Source organism: Rhinichthys klamathensis, unplaced genomic scaffold, assembly GCF_029890125.1.
Source record: "Rhinichthys klamathensis goyatoka isolate OS25496 unplaced genomic scaffold, OSU_Roscu_1.1 h1tg000799l_1, whole genome shotgun sequence".
NCBI lineage: Eukaryota > Metazoa > Chordata > Actinopteri > Cypriniformes > Leuciscidae > Rhinichthys > Rhinichthys klamathensis.
The window spans coordinates 368,837-385,000 of NW_026607192.1; the positions used below are offsets into that span (position 1 = coordinate 368,837).

Genomic DNA, 16,164 nt, shown 5'->3' on the forward strand with positions numbered 1-16,164 from the left:
TTATATATGTATCAAAACATGCTTGAAAATGGGCTAAAACATACTAGAAACATGTTAGCAGCATGCTAAAATATGCTAGCAATGTGCTAAACATACTAGAAACATGTTAGCAGCATGCTAAAATATGCTAGCAATGTGCTAAACATACTAGAAACATGTTAGCAGCATGCTAAAATATGCTAGCAATGTGCTAAACATACTAGAAACATGTTAGCAGCATGCTAAAATATGCAATGTGCTAAACATACTAGAAACATGTTAGCAGCATGCTAAAATATGCTAGCAATGTGCTAAACATACTAGAAACATGTTAGCAGCATGCTAAAATATGCTAGCAATGTGCTAAACATACTAGAAACATGTTAGCAGCATGCTAAAATATGCTAGCAATGTGCTAAACATACTAGAAACATGTTAGCAGCATGCTAAAATATGCTAGCAATGTGCTAAACATACTAGAAACATGTTAGCAGCATGCTAAAATATGCTAGCAATGTGCTAAACATACTAGAAACATGTTAGCAGCGTTGCTAAAATATGCTAGCAATGTGCTAAACATACTAGAAACATGTTAGCAGCATGCTAAAATATGCTAGCAATGTGCTAAACATACTAGAAACATGTTAGCAGCATGCTAAAACGTGCTAGCAATGTGCTAAAATGTTGGAAACATGTTAACAATACTTAAAACTAATGCGGTCTGAAGTAGTCTGATCTGATCTGGTCTGTTTTTCTGACTTTGTATGTCTAACTAAAACCTTTCAAATTTAAGCTTTTTAAACTATTTTAAACTTCCGACTAGGTTTTGTCAAACCATGATCAAAGTTTGTCATCAACCTTTTTCTATCTAGTTTTTATTATTATTTTTTAAACATGTTTTCAGCCCTGTAATTCTCTTTACCATAATGTGAAGAAGAAATTCTGTAATATTTTAAACAGTAAAGCATTTGTTTGTTCTAAATTGACAATTAAATGTATGCAGAGTTTAATGAAAAAATTATCTTAAATAATTATGCTTAATTGATATGAAAATAATTTCATGATGAAAAAAATTTATGAAAAAATATACTTTTTCTTAATGAAGATAGAATTTGTCGCATTGTTTCTTTTATATTTGGGTAAATGTGACTCAACAAAACAATATCAGTCAAATAATATACCAATCAAATTTTAAGTTTATTAATAACAAAGAAAAAAAATATTTTTCAGGATTCGAGGTGAATAGAAAAGTTCAAAAGAACAGCATTTATTTGAAACAGAAATATTTTGTAACATTATAAATCTTCTTTGATCAATTTCAAGTGGCCTATCCTGAAAAAAAAGTATTAATTTCTTTCAAAAACAAAAATGTAATCATAGCAAACTTTTGAACAAAAGTGTATGGCCTCTCTAAAATATTTAGTTTCAGCAATAAATGTCATATTCCTCAAGGTGCCAGTGACTTGACCTTTAAACAGCCACTGTATGTGTGTGTGTGTGCCTCTCATTTGGTCACGTGATGATGACGGTGACTCACGCTCACCTCTGGTGTCAGGGCCAATCAGGGGTCAGCGAGCGCAGACAATCGCAGGTCTCTGTGTGTGTGTCAGCAGAAAAACACAAGATGTTCGCTGGAGAGAGATGAAGATACTGAACGAGCATCAGCAGAAACACACACACACACACGGGCCCGCGGCCAAGCACGCAGACGGAGGGCTGGAGAGATTCACGCACAGAAGAGGGTTTGTGAGGACAGAAATACACTGACCTGTCATGAGCGTTGACCACACAAAAACAGAGCAATTAACAGGCTGATAATAATGATGAGTAATGTCCATCTCACCAGCTAGTTTTCTTTCTTGCTCGTTTTAAACCCTATAGGCAGCAACTTTGTGTGCCACTCAAATAGTGCTCTTCATGAGATGCGAGTGGACTCGCATAATCCCAGTAGAGTTTGATGTTAGTATGCTGGAAGGCTAACCATGCAAAACAATAAAGGCCCGTTCACACCAATAACGATAATATTAGCAACGATATCGTTCTGTTTATTGAAGCGTGCGCTGCAGTTTTGTCGTCTGGCGCTTTAAACGCTCGAGCTCGTTACAGCAGGATGGATTCTGATTGGCTGTCAATGTTTTTATCGTTAATGATTCCAACAATATTGTTTCTCTGTGCCGTTATCGTTATAGCTGTTAGACTCTGCTATTCTTTAATATTGGCCCGTTCACACCAAGAACAATAACTAAAGGTAACTATATATTTGCGAATTATATTATTCTGGTTGAAAGCGTGTGCTTCTCTGTCACTTTAAATGCTCGAGCTTATTACAGCAGGATGGATTCTGATTGGCTGTCAATGTTGGCAAAGAAAAAAGTTCTACCTTAAAGTCCCCATGAAATCAAAATCGAAGTTGTTTGGGCTTCTAGCTAGTATGAATATGTGTGCCTTACTGTTATAAGCTGGTGTGCTCCAAAACAATGACAGAATTCATATTTAGAAGATACATGAAGCTGTGGCTGAAATCAGTCACTTGTTCACACATTTACTATTTTCTACATGGTGAATGGCACTTAGTTCACTATATAGGGGATAGGGAACGATTCAGACAGTCTAAATATGCTTTCCATTGGGGTGAATGACATCTGGTTTCATGCAAGTGTCACGCGAACCGCCGCAGCATCCCCCAGAATCCCGCACAGAATGCTATATTTTAGGAGATTACGAGGAGAAACGATTAGAGGTTATGAGTAAACTGTGGCTTTACTAAGGTCAATGGTCAAGCTGTGATATATAAACTAAACACTATTGGCTATTTTTAAAAAGGGGAGGAGCTGTTTGATAAGCCCAGCCCTGTCTTCTGTCTTCAGTGTAAATTACAGCACATTGAATAATGCTGCGCGTTTCAGTCGGTGGATTTTAAACGCAAAAACGCGTTCTGTGTGAATGGACTTTAGTTTTTCTATGTAAACCTGCACAAGCGCACGTGTTTGGCCGTTCCGAATCCTTTTTTTAACTGCGTCTCGCATTTTTAACCGCAAACGTGTTCTCTGTGGCGGCGTTGGGCTGGGGTTTGGATCACAGTTACTCTCTGTCTGTGTGTCTGAGTGCCTGAAGGCTGTACTGGATAATTGATCATTCCGAGATCTCTGTGACAGGTGATCATTCCAGACTCGGGAATCATCCCTTCATTCCCGTAAGTGTCGTCAGAAGGTGTCTGAACTAGATTTATGGACAATAAAAAAGCATCAGTCTGAAGTTCAGGATCACAAACTGCCAGTGAACTCAAACAAACGGGCCACACGTGTCAATAATTGGGGTAGTTGTGCGAGAATCATACCGGTAAACGCAAAACATTTCATTATATAACATGTTGTGTGATATTTAACTCGTATACTTGACAAACTTTCTGTGTTTCTTCTCAGGCTTCTCAATGTGTCAGAGGGGATGAGGGGTCACGACCTTCATGCACAGTCTGATGTCATGGTTCATCTAGAGGGCGAGATAATGAGCGATGATGATGACCTGATGAGAGAGAGAGAGATATGATGATGAAACTCCAGAAAGCAGGTCAACACACTTATAAACACATTCATTTTACAACCGTTTCCATAGTTTAGAAGATCTAGTTTTTTTTTAGATATCATGTATAATCTGGTGCTTTAAAGCACTCAGAAACACACTAACTGGCCTGAAGAAGAACCTGTAATGAAACATAAGAGTTTTATATAGCAACTTGAGGACCCCGAACAGCCAAAAATGCTTCTTGATGAGAAGAATGTTCTGCCGAACCTAAAGAACAATAAGAACCATTATTATAAGACTGTGTGTGATGTTTTCCAGACTGAACTCAGCAGACCTTGGTATGAAGGCATTTCTTCAACATGTTTAGACACAGATCGGCTCTCCGTGAAGCAGTTTACAGGAGCGACACCTCTGCCCAGAGCTACACACACACACACACACACACGCTTAGGTAGTGTTCGTTTAATCAGTTGAGACTCATTGGTTGCTTGAGTCGTGAAGAATACTGATCTGTTCACTTGAGTGACAACTTCTGAATCAACCAATGGAGTGAGTTCGGGGGCGGGACTATCTGTTTGCCTGACCAATGGCAGCCAGATATGGTCTGAAGGAGTGTTTTGGGGAAACCTGTTTGAAAACCATTCTTTTCATATAATCTTTGGGAATGTTATGCCGTTTTTATACAGTTGAAAGAGAACACTCAAATATTCAAAAGAAACTTCCATGGAACATTCCATTTTGAGCCGTAATTGGAAGTTGGAATAAACTTGTTTTCAACTTACTATGATTTGAGAGACAATGATTATCATCTTACATACTAATTAGCATGCTAACTGGGATGCATACGTCTTTCAAACCCTGTTTGTTAGTATTTTTTGTATTCGTGTTGCTCTATAAAAGGGGTTTGAGCTTATGTTGAGATGTTTACTAATTATGCTGTAAGTACCATTACCCAGAGATGGTTAGTGCAATGTGTATCTGTAGATTCTTACTGAAAGATTTGACTTGTATAGAAAACACACTTTGAGGGTTAGGGACTATTTTTGATATGATTTGAAATAACTTTTTTGGTGTTTCCATTCCTGAGCATTCTACTAAACATCTGCTTTAATTTCCCACAGAAGACAGAAAGTCGAACCGGTTTGGAACAACATGAGGGGAGTAAATGATAAATGACAGATTCATTTGTGTGTTTCATCTCTTTAAGTCGCCCGTGTGTCAAAACCGCCCACCTTACACTTCTCATCGGTGGTGACCCGTAATCGCGGTTCAATCCCAGAATTCCACGTGATTCTTTTGTCTCAGATACGAGTTTACCGGATTCCTGTGTCTCTCGGCGGAGCCGTCTGAACGTGCGCCAGCTCTTTGAGACGGCAGGAGAACAGAAATAGTGGATCGATGCATCACACATCACCGTGACCTGTGCTCAGACTTTGAGGATTCGTCTTTGACAGTGAGAAGGTCGTCAGGGGAAGGAAAGCTCACAGATGAACTTACAGTATTGACTCACACACACACACACACACACACACACACACACACACACACACACACACACACACACACACACACACACACACACACACACACACACACACACACACACACACTCACAGATCTTTTTAATCTCTGTCCAACATGATCTCGTTACTTTTCTTAGGTATTAATATGCAAAGTGTAGTTCTGACACACATGCAGGTTTTTATGCTTGGACATACTCTTATTTATTTCAGTGTGGCAGAGAACAGTGACAGATTATTATTGGGGTGAGATCACTCTGCTCTGATCAGGGTTCCTGTGAACTCCAGAGGCTTATTTCAGTTGCTTTAGATCTAATCTGAGACTCGGCATCATGGAGAACACACACACACACACACACACACTCTCTCTCTCTCTCTCTCACACACACACACACACACACACACAGGAACGCGCACACTCACTCACTTACATACACACACACACACACACACACACACACACACAAACAGGCTCACATATACACAGGCACACACAGGCACGCACACACACATACACACACTCATACACATATACAAACAAACACACACACACACACATAGGAACGCGCACACTCACATACACACACACACACAAACACGCTCACACATACACAGGCACACATACACACACTCATACACATATACAAACAAACACACACAGAGAGAGAGAGAGAGATAGAGAGATACACACACACACATACATACACACACACTCACACACACACAGGAACTCGCACACTCACATGCATACACACACACACACACACACAAACACGCTCACACATACACAGGCACACATACACACACTCATACACATATACAAACAAACACACAGAGAGAGAGAGAGATAGAGAGATACACACACACACGCACACACACACATACATACACACATACCTACACACACACACTCACACACACACACACAGGAACTCGCACACTCACACACATACACAAGTCACCTTTATTTATACAGCGCTTTTTACAAAACAGATTGCAAATACAGACAGGCATACACACACACACACACACACAAGCATACACACATGCATACACACACACACACACACAGAGACACTCTCAGTCTCACACACACACACACACAGACACTCTCAGTCACACACACACACACACAGAGACACTCTCAGTCTCACACACACACACAGACACTCTCAGTCACACACAGACACTCTGTCACACACACACACACACACACACACACAGAGACACTCTCAGTCTCACACACACACACAGACACTCTCAGTCACACACACACACACACACACACAGACACTCTCAGTCTCACACACACACACAGACACTCTCAGTCACACACACACACACAGTTTGTATAGTCATTTGTGTAGCGTGAATAAGCTGCTTTCATTAATGACGGGCATCTGTTCTCAAAACTACTTTCGAGTCCTAACCTCATAACACTAAGTGATCTTTACACTTGTGAATGCAAGTGCACCATCTATCCTAGCAACTGAATGAGCATTCAAGGAGGAGAAAGTTATTTTATTCATTTCATTTGCTTATATTGTTGCCAAAGTTTACTAAAAAAAACTACAACTTTATGGTTTTGTTGACAGAAGCAAGGCTGTACATAGACACAGAATTAAACACCTTTTTTTAAAATAAGAAAGACTTTAAAAGTTTGTGAGCTTTATTTACTTTTCATTTAATTTTTGCATTTCTTTTTTCTTTTTCAGATTTATTTTTGCATGCACAATGTTCAATACCTGCATTTGAACAAAAGTGCATGTATAATGTTAAATGTTCAATTTTAAATAAACATGCATGCTAGTACTGTGGCCTCAAATTTCGCACAGACTCTCGTTTGCATTTACATTTATTCATTTCACAGCCTCTTTTACCCAAAGTGAGGAGCATCACGAGCACATGTTCTCCTCCAGCAGGGCGTCCACACCAGTCTGCGTCCGGGCAGCCGTCCAGTTCCCAAGCGCTGGCTCTGAATCTGCCATCTGACCCCACCCTTAATCCAGAGACCTGCAAACACGGCCGCCCACTGATGCCCGCTGGCGCGTAACGGACACCCACAATGCAACAGTCTCTCTGGAATGCTTTTGTAATTGAAGAATAAGGTCACTTTTCTGGTAAAAAAAAAAAAAACCTGGTTGGGCTGTCGAAAATCCCAAAGCATTTGTCATCATAATTGTACTTGATTGCAGGTCAACGAAGACAATGCTGTAAAAATGGCAGAGCATCTAAACACTCTTAGATGTTTTTTGAAGTAGTTTTTGCGTACATGTAACATTAGAAGTCTGAATTGTTCTTTCTTTGCTGTGTTGTTCTGCAGCTCGTGGATGAGTGGTGACTAATATTAGAAGTGAAGACTCATTTCAGCCTGTGGTAGACGCTCCCTCTCTGATCTCCTGGATGAAGGTGTGACTGTTGGGTTGTATCAGGCATTGAGGATCTGCGGGACACGAATGTTTCAGCAACGCCCTGAGAAGCAGCGCCAGGTCTGAACAGAACAAACGGTTAAATTCAGCCATCGCCACCCATTGCCTCCTTTCAGTGTTTTAATGGGTTATCTGGCCAAAGATGACGAGTCATCTTCATCAAGCATGTTAAGTCACCTCGCTTCAACTCTGGTAAACACTAAGTGATGGTTTTGGGAAAGTACAACGAAACATTTGAAATCTTGATAAGAGGGTTCGGTAATGTTTAAGAATGATGCAGAATTGCGATTCAAATAGATTTGAATGTAAAGCAGAATTGATGTTCAAAGAAATGCACTATGACTAATTTTTAACTAGAAAACCTTTTTTAATGTTGACTTGACAAAGTTTTGGGATGGATGGATGGGCAGATGATAGATGGATGGATGGATTGATAGATGGATGATGGATGGATGGATGGGTGGATGGGTGGATGGATGGGTGGATGGACCGGTGGATGGATGGAAGGAAGGAAGGATGGATGGACCGGTGGATGGATGGAAGGAAGGAAGGAAGGATGGATGGATGGATGGATGGATGGGTGGATGGATGGGTGGATGGATGGACTGATGAATCGATGGATAGATGGGTGGATGGATGGGCGGATGGATGGATGGATGGATGGATGGATGGATGGATGGATGGATGGATGGATGGATGGATAGATGGGTGGATGGATGGATGGATGGATGGATGGATGGGCGGATGGATGGATGGATAGATGGGTGGATGGATGGATGGATGGATGGGCGGATGGATGGATGGATGGATGGATGGATGGGTGGATGAATGGATATATGGATTGGTGGATGGATGGATGGATGGGCGGATGGATGGATGATAGATGGGCGGATGATGGATGGATGGATGGATAGATGGGCGGATGATGGATGGGCGGATGGATGGATGGATGGATGGATGGATGGATGGATGGACAGGGCTCTGTGAGGCCCAGTCAAGTTCTTCCACACCAAACTCAACCATGTCTTTATAGATCTTACTTTGTGCGCTGAGACTCATGCTGGAATAGAGCAGGACCTTCCCAAACGGTTCCCACAAAGCTACAAGCATAGCCTTGTCCAGAATGTCCTGGTTTGCTGAAGCATTAAGATTTCCCTTCACTTGAAGTAAGGAGACTAGCCCAACCCTCAGAAAAAGGCAAAACCATTATCCCTCCTTTATCAAACTTCACAGTTGCACAATGCAGTCGGGCAGGTAAAGTCCTTCTGGCATCCGCCAAACCCAGACTCTCCCATCAGCCTGGCAAACAGAGTCATTATCCGTCCCTGCACTGAACTCATTTCCACGGATCCAGAGTCCAGTGGCGACGTGCTTTACATCATGGAAACCCACTCCGTGAAGCTCCCGCCCCACAGGTTTTGTGCTGATATTAATGCCTGTAATACTTTTGAACTCTTAAGTGGTGGAATAAGCAGAGCGTTGGAGACTTTTACAGACGTGAATCCTATCACAAAACCACGCTTGAATTCACTGAGGGTACGTTTACACGATAACGATACGCTTAAAACTGAGACGTTTTTCCTTTCAGTTTTCCGCGTACAGGCGACACCATTGTCAAAACGATCCCAATTCACATGGATCCGCGAAAACGCTTTATTCTGCTGCCAGACCATTAAATGGCGATGAAACACTATAGACTGAACACGTAATACGCATGTGCATGACGTCATCGTCTTCAGAGATTCACGTTTTCAAAAGTTCGCGTTTTCAGGCACCCAAAACTCAGTTGTCGTGTAAACGAACGGCCAAAACGCATTAAAAGTTTTACGTTTTTAGTTGAAAACGGTGTCGTGGAAACATACCCTTAGCTCTTCAGAACCACCCATTTTTTCACAATTGTTTGTAAATGCAGACTGAATGAGTAGGTGCTAGATTTCATACACCTGTGGCAGTGGGTCTCATCGAAACACCTGAATTCAACAATTAAGAGGTGTGTCCCAATACTTTTGTCCATATATACTTAACATTTGAAGTGGATCAAAAAAGTTCATCTTAGGCAAGAACGGGTATTGTTCAAAATTCATGTATAACTTTGATGAAAGGTTTTGATCCACTTCAAATGTCGACTTCAGACGTTTGCAACTGCTCTGAGGGATGTTATTAGGAGCTGATGACTTTTAATAAAGCATGTTTTAAACGATTTCACGCCTTGCTAATCACACAAAAAAAAAAGATGACCGAAACATCAACAGGAACAAGATGTGGTGTGAGGTTAACAGGCAATTAACATTCATCTTGACACCCATCCCTCAGGAATCCTGGAAAATAAAAACTTTGAGTACACTTGAGTCAGTCGGCGTTGATGCGCTGATAGTGCAGACACTGGTTCCTGACGTACAGGACTTTGGGCAGGATGTTGTGGTGGCGGTGGAAGTGAGATCGGTCGATACTCAGCCTACGGTCTGACTCCGGAAGACGTTTGTATTCAATGAATCTCAAAGGCGTGTGTTTGTGAGACTTCATGGTTAAACTGATAGACCGAACGTACGTGGCTTTTGACGTCCTGTTCAAGTCCACATCTCCGTCAAAGCGGATTGCACATGAACATGTCATTGAAGCAGAGTTAGAGTTAGTCAGAAAGGTTTTGTGTCTTCAAAAGAAGTGGAAACAACGTCCACCTCGACTTACTTTGATCTCACCGCAACACGGTTCAGCCGTTTGAGAGGGACGGATTTGATCCGCCTTCATGATGGAACACAAAAGCACCCAGAGGAGAAAAACACTAGATAGTTAAACCACAAACGTGGCCTTTCTGCGTGGCCTTCGAGGGCAGGAGAGTTTTGACCCTTTCCCGTTAGGAAGGCAGACCTTCATTTTCAGTGAGGCAAACGCGTTTTTATTGTGCAACTGATTTAATTGACTTTACATGCACACACTCAGGGTCTAGCATGTACTTTTTGTCACACTTAGGTAAAGTGAAACTCTTTTTTTTTTTGCATTTTTGTTCCTATGAAAATGGAATTTAGTTGGTTTTTCCCCTTGTACATTAATGACCAACTGTGCAGATCGTGACATCGTATGTAAGATAAGTGACGTTTCATGTTTCAAGTTTGTTTGGTGGCTTAATGTGAGGAAAATTTTATGTTTTATCACCAATGTTGTTGTAGTTAGCTTAAACGTAAAAGTATTTAAAATAATTTTTGGTAATTAATAAAGCTGAAATGAAAACGTAAGCAAAACTTAAACCTAAAAATCTTAGAAATATTACCCTGGCATCTAACTGACATAAAATAAGTTTGAAGTACTAAATTTACTACAATATTGAAGCTAAAGATATATATATATACACACGCATATATAAGTGCTGTCAAATTGATTAATCGATCTAACAAAAAGTTTGTAAATATTATATTGTGTGTGTGTATATATGTACACCAACATACACACACTTATATATATATATATATATATATATATATGCAAACTTTTATGTTAGATGCGATTAATCATGATTATTCGACTTGACCATCAGCACTAATTATATATATATATAAACAAAAACTAATACAAATTATGACTAGCACATAAATTGACTAAAACTTAAACTAAAATTCAAATGAATTGTAGATTTTACTTCATTTTAATTCATCATAATAATAAAAGGCATATATATAATACTAAAGGTAAAATTAAGAAAGATATGTATTCAAAGTCAGTTAATCTGTAATACACTATTTGCAGTGTGTTTAAATGTCTGAAGCTTTACAGTAAGTCATGCTAATGTATTTTTTATAGCTGGATTGTTTGTCTTTCATTTGAATCGCTCACTTACTGTAACTCACATCAGGGAATGCAAGATTATTCTTGATAATATGTGTATAGTTCCTTAAAAAGTTTCTTTCCAGCCGTTTTATTCACTTGCCAATGTTTAGTCTCATTTGGTTCTCGATGAGTGTTCATTTTGACCTCTGCTTACATGTTCTTTATACCTTTCTTACACGCTGTTCTTTTTTCTGGCAGGCTGTGAGGCTGAAACACAACATGCGTGTGTTTGATGTCCATCTAAAGCAGGCGGAGGAAACAACAGCGGCCCTGCGGCTCTCAACTCCTCCGTGTGCGTGTGTAATATCACTTACTCTGTGTGTGTGTGTGTGTGTGTGTGTGTGTGTGTTTTAATAGTCCACCTGGGCACAGTGTGTCGGTACAACTCGCCTGCTCACTCGCTCCGCTCATCAGTCCATCTGCAGTTACTGCTTGGCTCAAGAAACATCAGATGCAGCAAGCGCTGCGGTGGGAAACGCGCACACACACACACACACACACACTTCTGTCATTTGATGTGGTTTGTGAAGAATCAGCTTACATATTTTGTTTGCTTTGAAGATTCAAGTCCCAACACACACACACACACAACTTTCCCTCTTCATCGCTCTTTAATTCACCACTGTGTTTGAAGTTTGTTGGAATGTTTGATTGATATCACTTTTCAGATCTCACTGGAATGACATTGATCTGATCGCTGATGCTTCTGAGAAAATCTGAGCATAGTGGCCACTTCCCTCTGTTATGATTGACACCTGATACCACTGGCCACACTCCTCTGTTATGATTTACACCTGACACCAGTGGGTACACTCCTCTGTTATGATTGACACCTGAAGCCAGTGGCCACACCCCTCTGTTATGATTGACACCTGACACCAGTGGCCACAGCCCTCTGTTATGATTGACACCTAAAGCCAGTGGCCACACTCCTCTGTTATGATTGACACCTAATACCACTGGCCACACCCCTCTGTTATGATTGACACCTGATACCACTGGCCACACCCCTCTGTTATGATTGACACCTGATACCACTGGCCACACCCCTCTGTTATGATTGACACCTAAAGCCAGTGGCCACACTCCTCTGTTATGATTGACACCTGATACCACTGGCCACACCCCTCTGTTATGATTGACACCTGACACCAGTGGCCACACCCCTCTGTTATGATTGACACCTGACACCAGTGGCCACACCCCTCTGTTATGATTGACACCTGACACCAGTGGCCACACCCCTCTGTTATGATTGACACCTGACACCACTGGCCACACCCCTCTGTTATGATTGACACCTAAAGCCAGTGGCCACACTCCTCTGTTATGATTGACACCTGATACCACTGGCCACACCCCTCTGTTATGATTTACACCTGACACCAGTGGCCACACCCCTCTGTTATGATTGACACCTGACACCAGTGGCCACACCCCTCTGTTATGATTGACACCTGACACCAGTGGCCACACCCCTCTGTTATGATTGACACCTGACACCAGTGGCCACACCCCTCTGTTATGATTGACACCTGACACCACTGGCCACACCCCTCTGTTATGATTGACACCTAAAGCCAGTGGCCACACTCCTCTGTTATGATTGACACCTGAATCCAGTGGCCACACCCCTCTGTTATGATTGACACCTAAAGCCAGTGGCCACACTCCTCTGTTATGATTGACACCTGACACCAGTGGCCACACCCCTCTGTTATGATTGACACCTAAAGCCAGTGGCCACACTCCTCTGTTATGATTGACACCTGATACCACTGGCCACACCCCTCTGTTATGATTTACACCTGAATCCAGTGGGTACACCCCTCTGTTATGATTGACACCTGAAGCCAGTGGCCACACCCCTCTGTTATGATTGACACCTGACACCAGTGCCCACACTCCTCTGTTATGATTGACACCTGACACCAGTGGCCACACCCCTCTGTTATGATTGACACCTGACACCAGTGGCCACACCCCTCTGTTATGATTGACACCTAAAGCCAGTGGCCACACTCCTCTGTTATGATTGACACCTGATACCACTGGCCACACCCCTCTGTTATGATTTACACCTGACACCAGTGGCCACACCCCTCTGTTATGATTGACACCTGACACCAGTGGCCACACCCCTCTGTTATGATTGACACCTGACACCAGTGGCCACACCCCTCTGTTATGATTGACACCTGACACCAGTGGCCACACCCCTCTGTTATGATTGACACCTGACACCACTGGCCACACCCCTCTGTTATGATTGACACCTAAAGCCAGTGGCCACACTCCTCTGTTATGATTGACACCTGAATCCAGTGGCCACACCCCTCTGTTATGATTGACACCTAAAGCCAGTGGCCACACTCCTCTGTTATGATTGACACCTGACACCAGTGGCCACACCCCTCTGTTATGATTGACACCTGACACCAGTGGCCACACCCCTCTGTTATGATTGACACCTAAAGCCAGTGGCCACACTCCTCTGTTATGATTGACACCTGATACCACTGGCCACACCCCTCTGTTATGATTTACACCTGAATCCAGTGGGTACACCCCTCTGTTATGATTGACACCTGAAGCCAGTGGCCACACCCCTCTGTTATGATTGACACCTGAAGCCAGTGGCCACACCCCTCTGTTATGATTGACACCTGACACCAGTGGCCACACCCCTCTGTTATGATTGACACCTGACACCAGTGGCCACACCCCTCTGTTATGATTGACACCTGACACCACTGGCCACACCCCTCTGTTATGATTGACACCTAAAGCCAGTGGCCACACTCCTCTGTTATGATTGACACCTGACACCACTTGCCACACCCCTCTGTTATGATTGACACCTGAAGCCAGTGGCCACACCCCTCTGTTATGATTGACACCTGACACCAGTGGCCACACCCCTCTGTTATGATTGACACCTGACACCAGTGGCCACACCCCTCTGTTATGATTGACACCTGACACCACTGGCCACACCCCTCTGTTATGATTGACACCTAAAGCCAGTGGCCACACTCCTCTGTTATGATTGACACCTGAATCCAGTGGCCGCACCCCTCTGTTATGATTGACACCTGAAGCCAGTGGCCACACTCCTCTGTTATGATTGACACCTGAATCCAGTGGCCACACCCCTCTGTTATGATTGACACCTAAAGCCAGTGGCCACACTCCTCTGTTATGATTGACACCTGAATCCAGTGGCCACACCCCTCTGTTATGTTTGACACCTAAAGCCAGTGGCCACACTCCTCTGTTATGATTGACACCTAAAGCCAGTGGCCACACTCCTCTGTTATGATTGACACCTGAATCCAGTGGCCACACCCCTCTGTTATGATTGACACCTAAAGCCAGTGGCCACACTCCTCTGTTATGATTGACACCTGAATCCAGTGGCCACACCCCTCTGTTATGATTGACACCTAAAGCCAGTGGCCACACTCCTCTGTTATGATTGACACCTGAATCCAGTGGCCACACCCCTCTGTTATGTTTGACACCTAAAGCCAGTGGCCACACTCCTCTGTTATGATTGACACCTAAAGCCAGTGGCCACACTCCTCTGTTATGATTGACACCTGAATCCAGTGGCCACACCCCTCTGTTATGATTGACACCTAAAGCCAGTGGCCACACTCCTCTGTTATGATTGACACCTGAATCCAGTGGCCACACCCCTCTGTTATGATTGACACCTAAAGCCAGTGGCCACACTCCTCTGTTATGATTGACACCTGAATCCAGTGGCCACACCCCTCTGTTATGTTTGACACCTAAAGCCAGTGGCTATGCCCATCTTTTATGATTGACACCTGGGCTGCGTTCAGCGCCGACAAAACGTTGCAGAACGTTTTTTAAACAGAAACGGTGATGCTTTGAACGCACTGTTGTGATGACGCAAGAGTTGCAACTACGGCAGCTGAGAAGGCTTTTTGTGTTCTTTGTGAAGAATTTTCGGAGCCTGATTAAGTCGGTATAAATATGTGTTTAATACTACAAAATATGCCCGATGTTACAGTTACTGCACTTGCCGCCCAGAACACAAGAGAACATCCCAATCGAGTGAAGGGATTTGTGGAAACTGAAATGGAAGCACATCTTACCTAATAAAGACTAAAACACATCTATTTAGCCTCACATTCTTGTTGTTCATAATGTTTTATTAATACCCTGTATTTTCTTTCTCATTTTTAGGAAAAGCACTTTACATGCATTGTTTATTTCTATACCAAATGTCACACACTTGTAATGAAGCTAAAAATATAAACAACTACATCATTATGTTGATATCGTATATTTTTACAATAATACTTATGACAAACATGTCTTCTAATATCCTTAGTTGTTGCATATCGAACACATTTGTAAATTACTTCCATTGTGCGAGTTCACTTTAATACCGTGTGCTTTAGATACATGTTGCTGCTGATTGGACTGCAGTTCTGACATGCCCACCAAACAAGAGAAAACGCATCTCAAACCCCATTGCACACCGGTGCACGCCGTTTCCAGGAAACATGACGTTCAACCCGGAAACCGTAGCAAAACGTTGCGCACCGTTGTGATCTTGAACATGCCCCTGAAGCCAGTGGGTACACCCCTCTGTTATGATTGACACCTGACACCAGTGGCCACACCCCTCTGTTATGATTGACACCTGACACCAGTGGCCACACCCCTCTGTTATGATTGACACCTGACACCAGTGGCCACACCCCTCTGTTATGATTGACACCTGACACCAGTGGCCACACCCCTCTGTTATGATTGACACCTGACACCAGTGGCCACACCCCTCTGTTATGATTGACACCTGACACCAGTGGCCACACCCCTCTGTTATGATTGACACCTGACACCAGTGGCCA

General features: G+C 42.7%; 1 protein-coding gene across 1 annotated transcript in view; it reads left to right on the forward strand.

Moving 5' to 3' along the window:
- Nucleotides 1-11,221: 11,221 nt before the first annotated feature.
- Nucleotides 11,222-16,164, forward strand: part of LOC130078008 (protein Hook homolog 2-like) — a 59,591-nt gene continuing 54,648 nt past the window's right edge. The window contains exon 1 of the mRNA XM_056243459.1: nucleotides 11,222-11,740. Within this exon, the coding sequence (XP_056099434.1) occupies nucleotides 11,724-11,740 (17 nt within the window). The 5' untranslated portion in view covers nucleotides 11,222-11,723. The remainder of the gene's footprint in view (nucleotides 11,741-16,164) is intronic.